Source organism: Cebus imitator, unplaced genomic scaffold (genome assembly GCF_001604975.1).
Source record: "Cebus imitator isolate Cc_AM_T3 unplaced genomic scaffold, Cebus_imitator-1.0 Scaffold84, whole genome shotgun sequence".
NCBI classification, from domain to species: domain Eukaryota; kingdom Metazoa; phylum Chordata; class Mammalia; order Primates; family Cebidae; genus Cebus; species Cebus imitator.
In genome coordinates this window covers 2,221,771-2,238,129 of record NW_016107399.1, presented here as the reverse complement: position 1 = coordinate 2,238,129, position 16,359 = coordinate 2,221,771, and the positions used below count along the sequence as shown (strand labels likewise).

Below are 16,359 nucleotides of genomic sequence, written 5' to 3'. Positions count from 1 at the left end.
CTCCTGGGTTCAAGCGATTCTCCTGCCTCAGCCTCCAAGTATCTGGGATTACAGGCATGTGCCACCACTCCTAGCTATTTTTTATAATTTTAGTAGAGATGAGGTTTCACCATGTTGGCCAGGATGGTCTCGATCTCCTGACCTCGTGATCCACCCGCCTTGGCCTCGTGATCCACCAGCACTCCCAAAGTGCTGGAATTGTAGGCGTGAGCCACCGTACCTGGCCGACTCCCCTCCTTCTTCACACATCACATGCAGTGGGTGAGGACACTTTGTCTCTTCCTCAAAATATGCCCAGAATCTTTCCATGTTTCACTATTTTTACCACGACCCCCCAATCCAAGCCACTGTCTTCTGTAGTGATCTACATAGCATCCTAAGACATCTCCCTGCTTTTATCTTTGTCCTTCTACAGTCTCTTCTTAGCACAGTAGACAAAAGGAGGTTTTGAACAAGTAGACTGGGTCAAGGTACTCCTTTGCCAAAATGCTCCAGTGTCTTTCCTTATCACCCAGAAAAAAAGGCAAAAATCTTTGTTATGACTTAAGGTTGTACATGGTCTGGATGCCCTGTTATCTCTCAGCCTTAACCTTCCTGGCCTCTTTGCTGGTCCTCAACTATACCAGGGATGTGCCCACCTCAGGGCCTTTGCACTTGCTGTCTGTCTAGAATGGCTTCTTTTCAGGTGTCTGCGTGGTTCACTTCTCATCCTTTGGATCTTGACTCAATTCTCACTTTCTTGGTAAAGGTTTGCCTGGCTATACTGTCTAAAATTGTGCCAGGTGCCTGCAACCCTTCCTTGTCTCTTTTGCACAGCACTTATCACTATCTAACGCTTGTATTTATCTTGTTTACTCTCCGTATCCCTGAAATCAGGGGCTTTGCCTGCTTTTCCTCCCACTGCTTTATCGCCAGTGACTAATACATTGTAGCCATTTAATAAATTGTTGAATGAATAGTTTAAACTGAATGCTAAAATTGGAAGTTTTAGAAATGTAGGAGCTCCTAAAAATGACTCATTCATTTATTCACTGAGTATTAGCTGAGTGCCTACTCTGTGCTTATGTCATACCTGCTGTGGCAGTGGGATCGATGATGTTACAGATTGGAACATATGATATAAAATACCTGCTGAAAAAGACCATCTTTTTTTCACTAGGATGGAATTGATACTCCCTGGAGCTTCCCTCACCGTGATTATCAGGACGAAACTAATAACTACAAGGGTTTCTCCCATTAACAAGAGTCCAGTGGCTGCAGGGTCATTCTTTTCCTCCTAAAACACTTGAGATAAGTTTCCAGTTGACTTGGAAAAATAACAGTTTTCATTAAGCTCATGATATTGAATTAAAAGAAAGTGAATGGTCTCAGCCAGAGAAACCATCATTCTATTTCTCTAGAGTTAGTCTTATCCATCTCTCAAAACTCAGGCTGAATATCCCCAGCTCAGTTAGGAACAGAGTGGTTGATAGGCCAAATGTTGGGAAGTGTGATTTTTTATTTATTTATTTATTTTATAAAAAGGAAGGAAAAGAGGGACATGTGAACTGTAAGAAACTAGACAGTTCTTGTAAATCTAGCATGGTTTGTGTACTTTAATAGAAAATTGGACCCAGTTTTTGCTCCTGCATTTTTTTAAAAAAGAATGTGGAGAAACAGAAAGAATTAATGAAAAGCAGAGTAGTAAAAATTAGGAGGGGGGAAGGAGCTCTTAGGGAACTTTCTAAAGAGATCAGTACCATTTACCCTGACAAAGAGAAGGTAAAGAAGTGAATCAATTCCTCCTCTCGCTATATAAGAGGCCACATTCAAAAGGCTACTGGATAGCCTGTCCTTCACCACCATCATTTCTGGTATTGATTTATAGAATTTGGGGCTCAGTTTGCACTCTTTCTTGAGGACAATAATAATAACATCCTGCAACAGATAACAGAAAGATAATGGAAATCACACAGATAAAGAGATGGAACTGGGGTAGGCACAGAATTTACCTGCCTGGGGACCAGGGGCCAGGACCTGTTACCCTTTTAGGATACATAATGTTAAAGTTAGAGCGGACATTTTCTATTCTCAAAGGTAACACATCCATTTCCTGAAAGAAGAATCAGAGGTTCGGAGAGCCTAGGGACGTGCACCAGCTTACACAGCAAGCAAATGGCAGACCTGGTATAGGACTGGGACCCTCTGATTCTTGGGCCACCTTGGGAATTCTGGAATGTCTATTTCCATAATTTCTGGTCATATGCATGTAGTTTCAAGACTAGAGAATGGATTACTTTAAGGCTGTTCCTGGGCAGCATTGGTATCCTTGTGAGCCCTGTGTGGTCTTTATCAATAGAACTAGTCCAGTACCTTGGAGCAGCACTGGGAGGTTACAGATGGGCCCAGGAGGAGCCATTGTAGGTGCTTGTGCTGGCTCCACCGTGGCCTACCATATGCCCTCAGATATGTCACTAGTTTCTCTACGGCTCATAGTATGTCAGAGGGTTATCGTGAGGATTAAATAAAATATAATCTGTCTAAAATGTTGGGCATAATTCCTGACATAGAGAAAGAGCTTCTTAAATGTTGGCTATTGTAGTAAGTACAGAATAATCACATGTTGGATGAATGGTTAAAATCCTTTCCTAAGGCAGGAGTTTGGGACTATTTTTGATCATCCAGGGTTCCCTGGATGCACCCTGTTGTGTGTTGTAACAGTAGCTTAGAATGTCAGACACGTAGAAGCTACCCACCAGTAACAATATAGGACTCCTCGTTTACGACAGGAAGATTTAAGCACAAAGAGTAAAAGTGAACAGCAAAGGGTTTGCTCAATTAATGGCAAAACTGGAATTAGAATCTAATTCCATGACACCAAGGTTATTTTCTTTGAAGCTTGAAGGTTATTTTCCTTGAGTGTTACAAGTCTGTAGAAGAAATTGATTGAGGACTACGAATGAAACTTAACTTAGTTTGCTTTCCCTCATCTTTTAAAGTCAAGACAAATAGAAGCTCATAACCTACCTTTAAAAAATTAATATAAGAAGCATTCACGTTTCCCAGTAAATCCAACTATAATAAAAAATACATATTATGACAATCTACATGTTATCAGTGAATGAAGGCTGACAGAGTGAGCAGAAAGTAAGGATGAGACAGAAAGAGGAACCACAGGAGAGAGGAAGAGGCCAAAGAGGGAGATGGAGAGATGAGGCAAGGGGCTAAAAAGACATAAAGGGAAAAAGAAAATAATTGTTTATATTGAGTTTTTTGTAATTGCTTCATTCACCCCTACAATATTATCTCAGGTATTGAAGAGTACCAACCTTAGTACCAGCCTTAACTATCTCAGTTAATCCCTGGTTCACAGATAAGGGAACTAGGGCTTACTCGGCTCAGTCATACGTCCAGTGTCATTTAGCAGGGAAGGGGTAGAGTTATTCAGGTATTGATCGACTTACCACCTATGCAACTTACGACCATTCAACTTTATGACCACAATCGCTAGCCATGACTGCTGCGCGTCTGGCAGCGCAAATGCTGCCCAGCTGGGCGTAAGACAGCGCGGACCAGCTTCCGGCAGCACTACCATCTCCGCATGCACCATTTCAACTGTACATATAGCCTACTCAACTTACGACCAAATCGTGTTATGACCGGTCTGTGGTCCCGACCGTGGACATAAGTCGAGCACTAGCTGTATGTGAAAAAGCTTTCTTTGACTCCAACATACATGTTTTTTGCTCCTATTTTCCCTTTCTTCTCCTTGCTGTTCTCTCTCCTTTCTGTTTCCACTTCCCCTTGTTCCTTTTCTCCTTTCTACCCTCCCGGCCTCTCTCTCAGTCACACAGTACCGTTTGCGTCTTGAAGCTTTTTGGCGTGTCTCCACTAAGCTTTGGAGTCTAAGTTGTGTTTTTGCAGTCATACCCTTTTCTGACCTACCTCGAAAGACAGATACGGCTCGAAAGACAGATACGGCTCGCATGACAAACTAGATGTTTGGCATTGTGGTTCCAGTCCATTCTGCAGCCTCTGTGGCTCGTTATCTCCTGAGAGAGTAGGAGGCACTCTTGCAAGTGGACTACGGGGAGGAAGGGAGAGAGATCAGAAATTGGAGCTGCTAGTGGAGTAGCTGTCGCTGAGTTTCAGGCTAGTCACCTGCTTAAAGGATAATTTTCTTGACTCTTGGGATGTAAAAAATGTGTTCTAATGTTGAATTCTGTTTATTGCTGTTGTGACTAAGATGGAAACTATAGCCTTCTAGATGATGGAAACTAACTTAACAGAGACTTTTCTCCTGATGAAGGGCGTAGAATTGGAGGGGGGCAGGGGTCTGTTTTCAACCTAATGCATAGACATGGAGGCTTCTGAGAGTTGGGCTGAACCTTGATGAAAACCCTGAGCTTTGGAGAGGCTGAGATAATTCCAACCTACACCTTTGCCTATGTACCCTCCCCCACCTCCAAAATCAGCCACAGATTCTGAAATGTCATCTAGGTGACATCCCTCCACCCCTTCACTTACTAAATACCCACAGCTGGCTCCCTGAAGATCTTCCCTGACAAGTCAGATCAGGTGATGTTGTGATCAAGCTGGTGCACTAGGGGCAGACCTAATGGGACGTGAATGCCAAGGATGATGCATAGGATCTGACAGAGGGAGTTTTTAAAGTAATGTGCTTGTTACTTAACTCTTTCATGCTCACGGTTTTTTAGAGGCAGCAGGTAGAGGAAGAATGTGGGGATCTGCAGGGATAGCAAGGAGAGGGTGGCCTATTAGAAGATAAAGAGTTTATTAAAGCTTAAGATGCACACTTCTTAGTGTGGTCACCATAATGCATTGGAAAGAATATGCACTAAAGTACCCCTCCTTCTACATAGGCATAAGCAAACAGCTTTGCTTTCATTGTTTCATCTGTCAACATTACAACATTCCCAATTCAGGATCATGATGATTCCCCTTTCACAGATGAGTAAGTTGAGGCTTAGGTGGGTAATACATTTTCCCATCGTTGTTGTGGGTATTATGATAACCTCTGCATGTCCTGCTGCGTGTCAGCTGTGCAAGAAGAAAGACAGAGGAGCCGGGAGCGAGCTGAGAGTGAGGCAGAATGTGCCAGTAGTGGTCATGAAGACATGCCCGTGGAGAGAATTCTAGAAGCTGAACTTGCTGTTGAACCAAAGACAGAATCCTATGGTGACATGAACATGGAGAACTCGGTATGTGCTCTTAGATACACATGTGTGTTCCATTTCTTGGATAGGGCTGGAAATGGGAGAAAGGGGTGTATTCGAGTCCTGGGACCTGTCCTCTCAGTACTTTCTTCCTTTTTCAGACAAATGACCCTGTTACCAACATATGTCATGCGGCTGACAAGCAGCTTTTCACCCTCGTTGAATGGGCCAAGCGTATTCCCCACTTCTCTGACCTCACCTTGGAGGACCAGGTCATTCTGCTTCGGGCAGGTAAAGTATATTGGCTGCCTTTCTCTCTGGGACAATTTTGAAATTGCTCTTGGGATCCTAAAAAAGGTGGCCTGACGAAGCTGCAACACATCCAAGCTATGTACCATGTTGATGATGAAATAACCCCATGCAGAGTTGTTTATTCCCAATTGAAACATTGTTAAGGAAGGAGTGGGACTCTTTTCCCATGCAAATTTTACCATGGCTTTATAATTTGCATATGTTTTTCAAAGACTGTTCAATCATTTTTATTGAGGATAATTTGAAGCAGCACCTCATTATTGTAATGCAATTGGCAAATATCTCACCCATTTCATGGGTGAGATAAAGAAGCCAAAGATGTTTGCTTAAGTGTGTACTAGATGAGTTCCATGATCTTCCTATTTTAAGACTCTGTGTGCTGTATTTTCTCTTGCCTCCTATTTCTGGGACACTTGCAGACCGTTGACAAACTCCATATCTCCTCTTTGTCACTGAGCCAGTAGGGAAATATTATGAAGATTGGCTGAGCATTGGGAACCAGTCCATTCATTCATCCCTGTTAGATAATGAGCACTCATTGATTGTCAGCTGGAAGCTACGTACTGTGTTGGGAGCTACTAGACAATGACAAAGAAACAAAACTAGGTTGTCAGATCCTGGGGGCAGAGACTGCAAGGTATATTAGCTTTGTCCACCCTGGCAGCTAACATAGTGACTACTATCTGCTAAATGTTCAATCCACATTGTTGACTGATTAAAAAAAAAAGAAAGAATCCTTGTCCTCAAGCTGTCATTCTGGGTTGCATCTGAGAGAGAGTAGGGGATGTGCAGAGCCGTAAGTCAGCAGACTCCAGTCTTATCCTTTGTTTCTTGCCTAATTAGCTGTGTCCTCTTGAACTAATTCTTAACCTCCCTAGATTTTCAATTCTGCTTGTGTTATGTGGGATAATAGTACATGCCTTGGGTGATTATAAAGAAAGAAAGAATGTGGTCTGTTTTCCCTCAAGACCTCCTCCTTATCCTTGCAGGGTGGAATGAATTGCTGATTGCCTCTTTCTCCCACCGCTCAGTTTCCGTGCAGGATGGCATCCTTCTGGCCACGGGTTTACATGTCCACCGGAGCAGTGCCCATAGTGCTGGGGTCGGCTCCATCTTTGACAGGTGTCTCTCTTCTGCTTTCAGTATTTGTGTGTATTATGTATGTGTATGTATACACATGTGTATATACATGAATTCTCATGTGGGCATGAACCTCTGGGTAGTGCTGGGATGGAGGATGGGCAGCTCAGCTGCATGTGACTATGCAGAGACCACTTGGCACATGAAACTATAAACCTGGGGAATGAGGGAGAGATTAAAATAAATGTTGAGATCACAATAAGATGGAGCCAGTCAGAGGCCAGCACAGTTGCCAGGCAGATGGAAGAACCTGTTATCCCAATGGGTTTTCCAAGAAGAGATTAGATCTTGACACCAGCTAGTGAGTTGTGCGTGGAGAGGGTGAACTGCTTATCCTAGGGGCCAGGGATGGGAAAGGGATCAGGATCTGTCCGCAAGAGGACAGGCCAAATGGGCTGTTCATGCCGGGCTCTGGGTGATCTCAGAAGGAGGCTTGCAGCAGGAGCGAACCCATCTTGGTCAGGCAGGGACACCCTGGCAGACATTCTGGGCCTTAAATGATACTAAAGGAAAATTAAACCATCTGCCAAGGAATCAAATAAAATGAGTAGTTAATGACTTGAGCGTGGGAGGATGGAGAACTGGTAAAGAGGAGAATTCAGTTGAAATTAATCTCTCTGTCCAGTGCCAGGGCCCTGTGGCCCCTTTCCACCTCCATGGTAAATGGTCTTTTTTTTTTTTTTTTTTTTTTTTTTTAATCATGTGCACATCCACTGAACTGTCTCTACTATTTTCCTGCCCTTTCCCACATGTTCCATGTAGAGTCCAAAATGGCATTTGGAATGACCCATCACCCTTCACGGTGCCTGGACATTTGTACCAGTTCACTGACTCTGCCCTCTGCTGTGCTTTTCTAGATATGCAATGCCCTTGGCTTGCTTTGCGTGTTGCATTTCTAATTTCCAAGACTTCCATGATGCCTTTCCGGTTCCCTGCTCGGAGTTAATTGCTGCCTCTTTGGAGCCCACTTGGACTTTGCTCATGGCTGTTATATTCCCGGGCTTTGTGTTGCTGCTTGTTTTTATGTCTGTTTCTTTAGTTAAGCGGTAATCTTGCAATGAGGGGTTGCATCTTTTTCATTTCTGTGTCCCTAGTACCTGGTACATCGTCTGGGAACAGAGTGGGTGTATGAAAATTTTGGCTGAATTCATTGTATTGACTCTTGGCCTGGTGCTCTTGGTTTTCTCATTACCTGCTTCTTTCCTCTTAACAGAGTTCTAACTGAGCTGGTTTCCAAAATGAAAGACATGCAGATGGACAAGTCAGAGCTGGGGTGCCTGCGAGCCATTGTGCTCTTTAACCCAGGTAACCGCCCTTGGACCCCAGAGGCTGTGTGTGCTCAGCCCTTCCATGGCCAGCCTCCATTGCTCCCATGTTGTTGGTCCTCCAGCTCAGCTGAGACAGAGATGGCAGAGCCGGGAATCCAGGAGAACTCACAGTGTCAGCTACAGCCATCTTAAAAAAATGTTTTGAATGGGCATGGCAGGCACATGTCTGGGGCAAGTGGGGAAGATGAAAAATGAGAGTGGCCCAGGGTGGCAGTGAAGGGGGTGGTAAAAAGCAGTCAGATTCTGGATAGATTTCTAGGTAAAGCCACTGTGATTTGTTGATGGATTGAATATAGGATGTGAAAGAAAGAAAGGAGTTAAATATGACTCCCTGGTTTTTTTTTTTTAATTTTGTTTTCCTGAACAATGGGGAAAATGAAGTTCTTATTCACTGAGGTGGGGAAAACTCCATGAGGAGCAGGTTTTGAGAGTAGGTGGGTAGGAATCAGGATCTTGTCTTTGGACATTAAAATAGGAGATGGGTAAGTAGATACCCAACAGTGGCTGCCCAGAAAGCTCATATGAGTCTGGACCTCATGGGAGAAGCCAGGACCAGAGACGTACATCTGAGAGCTGGCAGCCTCTGCCTGTGTAAGGCCATGACACTGGGGTGAGATCATCTGGGGAGACAGAGCAGAGAAGAGGGCTGGGGACTGAGCCCTGGGGCATGCCAACATTTAGAGGTCAGGGAGAAAAGGAAGAGCCAGCAAAGGAACCTGAGAAGGGGCAGGCAGTGAGATAGGGAGAGAATCAGAAGGGTGGTGTCCTGGAGGCTCAGGGAAAATAGTCTTTTATGAAGGAGTTGATCAGCTCCAGCAAACGCAGCTGTGGTCAAGAAAGATGAACCTTCAGAATGAGGAGTCACTAGTGCAGGGGCTTTACCTCCAGAATTAGGCAGTTAGTTCACTGATGCAGGACATGTGCCAGTTCAGCTTTTGTGCCTCATCTTATCATTCAGTTCATGCTTAGCACATAGATACTCAGTAAATGTGTACAGGTAGTATTTTGAGAATGGCCTGGATAAAGTAAAGCTCTCCTCTTTAGAGTCAGTGGTGGGTACATTTGCCTATTAATGGAATTTAAAATCTTTGCCCCAAGAGTTTGTTGGGTAAGTTGGGCACAGAAAGAAGAGCAAGGGGGCACGAATGACCAGCTTTGTTTATTTCACACTTGTTTTCATCCAGGGTGTCTCTAGTAACTCTAGGGAGGGTGGCCAGAGGGAACGGGGACAGCTTCTGCTGGAAGGTGTGTAACCAAAGGCTAAATCACTCATCTCTTTTAGATGCCAAGGGCCTCTCCAACCCCTCTGAGGTGGAGACTCTGCGAGAGAAGGTTTATGCCACCCTCGAGGCCTACACCAAGCAGAAGTATCCGGAACAGCCAGGCAGGTGAGAGAGTGCCGGCAGGATAGTCACGGCAGCAAGGACTCCACTCTTCATCCCCTGAGCTCCTAATGTGCAGCAGGCACTGTTTAGGCGTTTTCACATGTTATTTAATCTTCATAACAAGCTGAAAGTGACAAAAATGTTAACTCCACAGGGCTATTGGCCTTGTCTGTCTTGCTCACCATTCACTCCTCTAGCCTCAACACATAAAGCAGTGCCCGACACATGGTACACATCTTTAAATGGAGGATAAATAGCAAACAAATAATGTGGGAATTATTATCTCCAATTTCTGTCAATAAACAGAACCTCAGAAAAGTTAAGTGACTTGCCGAAGACCATAATGCCAGCACGCAGTGGAGGTGAGATGGGAACCCACTGGGTGTGATTTCACAGAGCCTGTGTTCACGGTGTGACTGCATTGCTTTCTGTCTGCCCCCGTAGAAACTCCCACGCAGTACAAAGTACAGGCTTTGGTAGCTGGAAGACGTGGCTGCTGGTCCCCAGGTGCCATGTGTGTGGTATCTGGCAAGGTGCTGGGTTTGAGTCTAGGCTTCTCATTTGGAAAGAAGGATATTGGTCTAGCAGATCTCTGAGGCCATCTAGCAATATAGGTATTTCTGAGTTATTAAAAAATATTCTCAAAAGTTTCTTCCAAAGTACAGTTAAGCAAAAGAGTTTTCCCTCTCTGCTAATGCCAGCTAAAATGAGGAAATATGATCCTCAAATCTCATAGAAAACTGGAAATGAAACTGAAAAGACTGTCTTAAAGACATTAATTTTGTTTGGGCGATTAATTTTACATGCTCCCAGCGCTGACTAATGATTTATATTCCTCTGTGAAGTCTAATATCTACTTAGATGTTTATCCTGAATCATAAGCCAACATCTAGCAATTGTCAAGAAGCGGTTGAGCTGTGTTTTTTGTTGGAGGCTGTGGATGAATTCGAGTAGGTGGGTTTTGGCCCATTTGGTGCAATGAATAGGCAGGGCCTAGTATATTAGTGAGATTAAGCTGTAATAATAGACCCACCAAATGCCAGCAGTTTAACACAAACGTCTATTCCTTGCTCAGAAATCTGGGTGGGCAGTCAGTTCAGAGAGGTGGCTGTCTTGCATGCTGTCACTCAGGGATCAAAGCTCCTTTTTCTTGTGTCTTCACCATGACCCAGAGCCATACTGTGTTTTGCATCCAGATGAAGGAAGGGGGAAGAGGTAGAGGAGTGGGGAGCCCAGGCCATACGCGTCAGACCTGGGACTTAGAGGGCCCTCATCTTTTCACTCACTTTCTTTGGCTGACACCAAGTCATGTGGCTCAGCTGGCCACAAAGGAGGCTGGAGAATGTGTCCTGCTGTATGCCAAGGAAGAGAAGAAAAGGCTGGTATTTAGTGAACCTGGCACTTCACTATAGATGAGATTGAGAGAGCTCTGGCCAAGGGGTCAGGACCTGGCTGCCAGCATTAGCTTGGCCTCTGTTAGGTGTGAGCCCTAGGCAAGTCATAGTAACTGAAGCCCTGAGTTGGATACTTTCTATCAAATCTTTCATTTTTGAACACGTATTTGTATGCAGGGCATTAGAAATAATGAGTGTCGTATATATCATTTTCCTGAAACTGGCTCTATGTCTTGCCGTTTCTCTTAAAAAACAAACAAAAACTCCAACTCGCTTTTTTCCTAATTATAAAAGCAATGCATACTTTGGCTAAAAAAAAAATAGAAAAATATTTTGAAAAAACACGTGGTGGCTCATACCTGTAATCCCAGCACTTTGGGAGGCTGAGGTGGGCGGATCACCTGAGGTCAAGAGTTCGAGACCAGCCTGACCAACATGGAGAAACAGTGTCTCTACTAATAATACAAAACTTACCGGGGCTTGGTGGTGCATGCCTGTAATCCTAGCTATTCAGGAGGCTGAGGCACGAGAATTGCTTGAACCTGAGAGGCGGAGGTTGTGGTGACCTGAGATCGCACCATTGCACTCCAGCCTGGGCAGCAAGAGTGAAACTCTGTCAAAAAAAAAAAAAAAAAAGTAGGTAATAAAAACTTACTGGAAATATTTTGGTATATTTCTTTCCAGTATCCTCGTGTGTCTATTATGTATTATGTGTATCGTGTATGCATTTCTAGATATGAAATTATACAGTTTGGTGTATTATTTTCTTCCCTTAGCCATTCTAGGAATTTTATTCAGTTATTGACAACTACAAATTATCATTTCCAATGGCTTTGTAATATTTTGCAATGTGAACATATCCTAATGTATTTAGTCATTGCCCTGTGATGGACATTGGGTTGTTTCCAATGCATATCACTGTGAAAACTTTGGAACTTGACTCTTCTGCTGGACGAGGGCTGGCAGGAGCCTAGGCTGCCTCCACACACTGACGAGAGAGGCCAACACTTGTTGCCAGGACTAGGGAGAGCCTGGAACAGCAGAGAGGTGGCAGAGGATGGGTACCCTACATGTCTCCTGGGTTCGTCCAGCACAGCTTGGACTGAGGGTGACTGCCCTGATTAAGTGTTCGTAGTTGGCTCAGCAGGTAAAACAGGGGTGTCACTGGCCAGGTAGGTGAGTGTGTTGAGGGCTGGTCACCTCAGTTCTGCAGAATGTGGTTGAAGGGGATCCTGGCACAGCCAGGTGGAGGTGGATTTCTCAGTGGTAGAGTGCTGCCACTCTGTGGAGATGTCTCAGAAGTGCATGTCACGGGCTGCGTTCTGCTTTCTCTGGTCAGAAAGCAGAGATCAAAAGTCAGGTCACAGAGCTCTTGCACACACAGCAGGCGCCTCCAAAGGCATAAATCCCCCTTGTTGCTCAGGGGTGAGGAATGCGTTGGCAGTTCCATGGCTGTGACATTCATGGGTGTGTTTATTTCTATTGGCTTTGAACTCAGTTCCTAAATCCAGGTCACAAACAGAGAGCAGCAGTATGATGGCATACTTAGCATTTTGCATTTTGTAAAATCTTGGCCTTTTTAGAGTAAAAAAAAAACACTTTTAGGGTTAATCTTGGTGTAACTTTGCACTTATAGAGAAGCCGTTTCCTTCGCCTACTTCCATAAAGCTTACCGGCAGAGGTATGGCTGGGAGTCCAGCCTCCTTATTCTCTAACGACCTCTTTCCTGAACGGTGATGCCACTCAAATGCTTTCTGGGGCTTTACCGCTGGAGGCTTTTGCAGTATTGTGTGGCATTGGCATAGACCTTTAATTTTTCCACGTAGAGAAGCAATTTCTACTTTTTTAAAGATGGTGCCACTTTATTTTTCTTGTATTGATACATTTCTTTAAAATGTCATATGGCATGAGTATAGAAATATACACATTTTCAATTGAACTTCCAGTTTGTAACTTTTTCATGAAATATCATTGTGACACTCAGTTGAGATTCAACTGGAACCAGAAATCTCTGATTTAGGGCTACAGTGGCTAATGCAATTTTGGTCCTTGAACTTTTTATTGTAAGTTGTGAGTAGAGTGACTTCATATCTAGTAGCATTAATAACGTTAAAAGTGAGCTGGCATTGCACTGTGCGCAGAGGGCCACATAGGCAGAGTGAAAAATGTCACAGAGAGAGGTGCCCAAAAGGACATGAGATGGGAGATGAATTCCTTCACACACTGGTCTTTCTCCCTGTTGTGACTCTCACAACAAGTGTCCTCACTTATAGAAAAATGTATGTGAGGGTGTGTATGAGTGAGCATGTGAGCGTGTGTGTGGGCATGTCTTAGGACGTGTTAGAGTATGAGTGTTGAGTGTGTGTCTGCATGTTTGAGTGGTTACATGCACATGTGTGTGTGAGCATGAGTGTGCATGTATGGGTGTGAGACCACATGCATGAGATATGTGAGAATGCGTGTGCACACACGTGTATGTGTATTGTGTAATGTGCATGACTATAGTGTGAGAGCATGTGTGAATGTGTGTGCAAATGTGATGTATGTGTGAAGGTGTGTGCATGCACATGTGAGGTCATGTGAAAGTGCATATGAGTGGGCATGTGTGTATGTGTGAGGCTGTGTGTGCAAGTGCATGTGTGTGAGGGAATGTGAGAGCATCAGAGTGTGAGTGTGCATGTGTGAGTGGTGAAGATGTGTGTGAGGGCACATGGGTGTGAAGCATGTGCGAGTGTGTATGAGAATGTGTGGGTCAGTGTGTATGCATGTGTGCATGTATGTATCCTCTGCCCAAACAGATCATAGGCTTCTCAGAGGCAGAGACCATTATTTTCTATCTCCTGTTTTCCTAATTTAAGGGTAAGCACAGACTAAGAAGTTGACCATAAAAATTCGTAACAATTGGCTGGGTGCAGTGGCTCATGCCTGTAATCCTAGCATTTTGGGAGGCCGAGGCAGGTGGATCACCTGAGGTCAGGTGTTCAAGACCAGCCTGGCCAACATGGTGAAACCTCATCTCTACTAAAAATACAAAAATTTAGCTGGGCATGGTCGTGGGCACCCATAATCCCAGCTACTTAGGACGCTGAGTCAGGAGAATCTCTTGAACCCGGGAGGTGGAGGTTGCAGTAAATCAATATTGCGCCATTGCACTCCAGCCTGGGCAACAAGAGCGAAACTCCATCTCAAAAAAAAAGGTAACAATTGGTTACAAATTGGCAACAAAAATTTGGTGACTGTGAGCTGGCATTGCACTGTGCATATGCCTGTAGTCCCACCTACTTGAGAGGCAGAGGTAAGAAGATTGCTTGAGCCTAGCTACTCAGGTCCAGCCTGAGCAATATGGCGAGACCCCATTCTTAAAAAAAATTTTTGTGGGTGTGGGTAACTAAAGCAAATTGAAAGCATGGTGGCTAAAGTGGCGTTCTCAAACACGTTCATCTAATGGTGACAGCTGCCACGGATTCAGCACATTCGGTGCCTCATGCTTTGCTCTAAGTTCTTCAGCAGGTCTGTGCAGATACCCGAGGGACACAGAATGTGACGAGACAGTAAGGCTGGCAACGTGAGTGGACACAGTCATCCAGTTCTTCCTCTTCCCTACTGTGAATGAGGGGAGCTGAGGGCAATCCTGGGACGTGGCTACAGAATGCAAGATTCTTGAAGGGTCATGTGCTCCAGCTTCTGCCTTTAAGGCTGACGAGCCCTCTAGCCTGTTTCTGAAGCTCTCTAGGCTTAGAGATCCTGTGACTCCCTTGTCTCCCCTTCCAGCTCTTCTATCATAGATTGGGCAAGAAGACCAAATGGACGGTCTCCCACCAGCAGGTGCAGGTGTGCGGTGCATGCCAGTCCCTGTTCCTGATGCCTCTTGGCTTCCCTGCAGGTTTGCCAAGCTGCTGCTGCGCCTCCCAGCTCTGCGCTCCATTGGCTTGAAATGCCTGGAGCACCTCTTCTTCTTCAAGCTCATTGGGGACACCCCCATTGACACCTTCCTGATGGAGATGTTGGAGACCCCGCTGCAGATCACCTGAGCCCCACCAGCCACAGCCTTCCCACCCAGGATGACCCCTGGGCAGGTGTGTGTGGACCCCCACCCCGCACTTTCCTCCACCTCCCACCCTGACCCCTTTTCTGTCCCCAAAATGTGATGCTTATAATAAAGAAAACCTTTCTACACATGAGACTTTTATAGGTGGACTTTTGTATAGATGTTAAAGGTAATACTCGTTGCTGTCTACAGGGCTGGGGGACTTTCTGGAAGTTCTTGGGAAAACTAACCAAGCCTCTGTACATATAATTGGTTTAAATTATTTTTTCACTTGCCCTGGAAAGCAAACAAATGAGTAATAAAATAATATATATGAAATTGGCACTGCTGGAGCATGGGGTGTGTTATTGTGCTACAGGGAAGTTGTCTCAGACATGGAGAAGGGGTATCAGAGGCTGGGGGTCGGGGCTGGGGCTGGGGCCCTGAGACTAAATCCCAGAGCACAATGCCCATGTCTCAGCTGGGATTCGCTGCACAGCCAGCTTCGCCCCAGGGAAGATTCTGGGGAGACTGGGAAGAGACACTCTCTTTAAAAAAATCAACTTTTGTTTTGTTTTGTTTTTTTGTTTTCCTCCTAAGAATAATGAGCAGAAAGAGACTTATTTTGATTGGAGGCAATTCAGTATAAGGCCAAAGGAGAGATGTTCTCTGTCCTGGAAGCTGGTGGAAGATCTCAGGTTCTGGGAGTTGGTAACAAAGGAATAGAGTTTTCTATTATATCATGAGCCAGCAACAACACTGAAAAGACTAGAGTACACCTAGCTTATTTTCCAATCTTATCTAACCCTACGCAGCCTGTTCTTAAAAGGGAAAGAGAGAAAACCTCTCCCATCTTCCAGCCTGGGATCTCCAGATTTACCTGGTTCTTGAAACTCAACTGCTTGCTGGACAACGAGCTCTTGGAAGGTATGGACCATGACAACACGGACAGCCCATGTAGCTCACTGTTTTCAACTCACATTCCTGCCACCTGCAGGACTAAGGCTTAACAGACACACACGTTCATGTATGCTGTGAATTACACGGTACCTCCTAGGGTTGTAAATGTGCAGGGTGAACAACTGCACTTACCTTTTCCATACCACAAGCACCTGACTCAGGGCCTGGTAAAGCACACAGTGATCTGTGTTGTTGAGTTGGGTTCCACACAGCTAGAAAGAATTCCCTAAACGACAATGTGGATGACATTTGTCTCATTCCCCATTAATAACTTGTCCCCTCAAAATCTCCAGGTTAACGCTCCAGTCAAAATACAATTGTGTGATCAGCGATTGCTTTACTAAAATTGCTTTACTCCTAAGAAAAATTTAGGGATCTCTTAGCCTTGGACATTAAACAATGGAAGGAAAATCTGAATTCTGCTGTTTTTTTCCTTTACTTATGTATCTGCATTTACCGTGAACTATGATGAAAATGATTGGAGAGGGGTGTTAAAATTTAATTGTATCCTCCGTGATCTCTTCCTTCTGCCAGCATAATTCACTGGACACATTCAACTGCTTTACAGGTAACCAAAAACCTTCCAGGAAAATTCACTGCTCCCCACCACTGGTGGTCACCTGAGTCTCATTCCAATTTTTTTTTTTTTTTTTTTTT

General features: G+C 44.6%; 1 protein-coding gene and 1 long non-coding RNA gene across 2 annotated transcripts in view; both read left to right on the top strand.

Annotated features, from left to right (window-relative positions):
* RXRG (retinoid X receptor gamma) overlaps nt 1-14,896 on the top strand; it is a 47,014-nt gene extending 32,118 nt beyond the window's left edge. Inside the window, exons 5-10 of the mRNA XM_017534044.2 lie at nt 5,041-5,201; nt 5,318-5,447; nt 6,458-6,590; nt 7,822-7,913; nt 9,219-9,324; nt 14,599-14,896. Of these exons, the coding sequence (XP_017389533.1) occupies nt 5,041-5,201; nt 5,318-5,447; nt 6,458-6,590; nt 7,822-7,913; nt 9,219-9,324; nt 14,599-14,746 (770 nt within the window). The 3' untranslated portion in view covers nt 14,747-14,896. The remainder of the gene's footprint in view (nt 1-5,040; nt 5,202-5,317; nt 5,448-6,457; nt 6,591-7,821; nt 7,914-9,218; nt 9,325-14,598) is intronic.
* Nucleotides 14,897-15,386: 490 nt separating this feature from the next.
* Nucleotides 15,387-16,359, top strand: part of LOC119472074 — a 4,819-nt gene continuing 3,846 nt past the window's right edge. The window contains exons 1-2 of the long non-coding RNA XR_005201185.1: nt 15,387-15,669; nt 16,237-16,270. This is a non-coding gene — a long non-coding RNA (uncharacterized LOC119472074). The remainder of the gene's footprint in view (nt 15,670-16,236; nt 16,271-16,359) is intronic.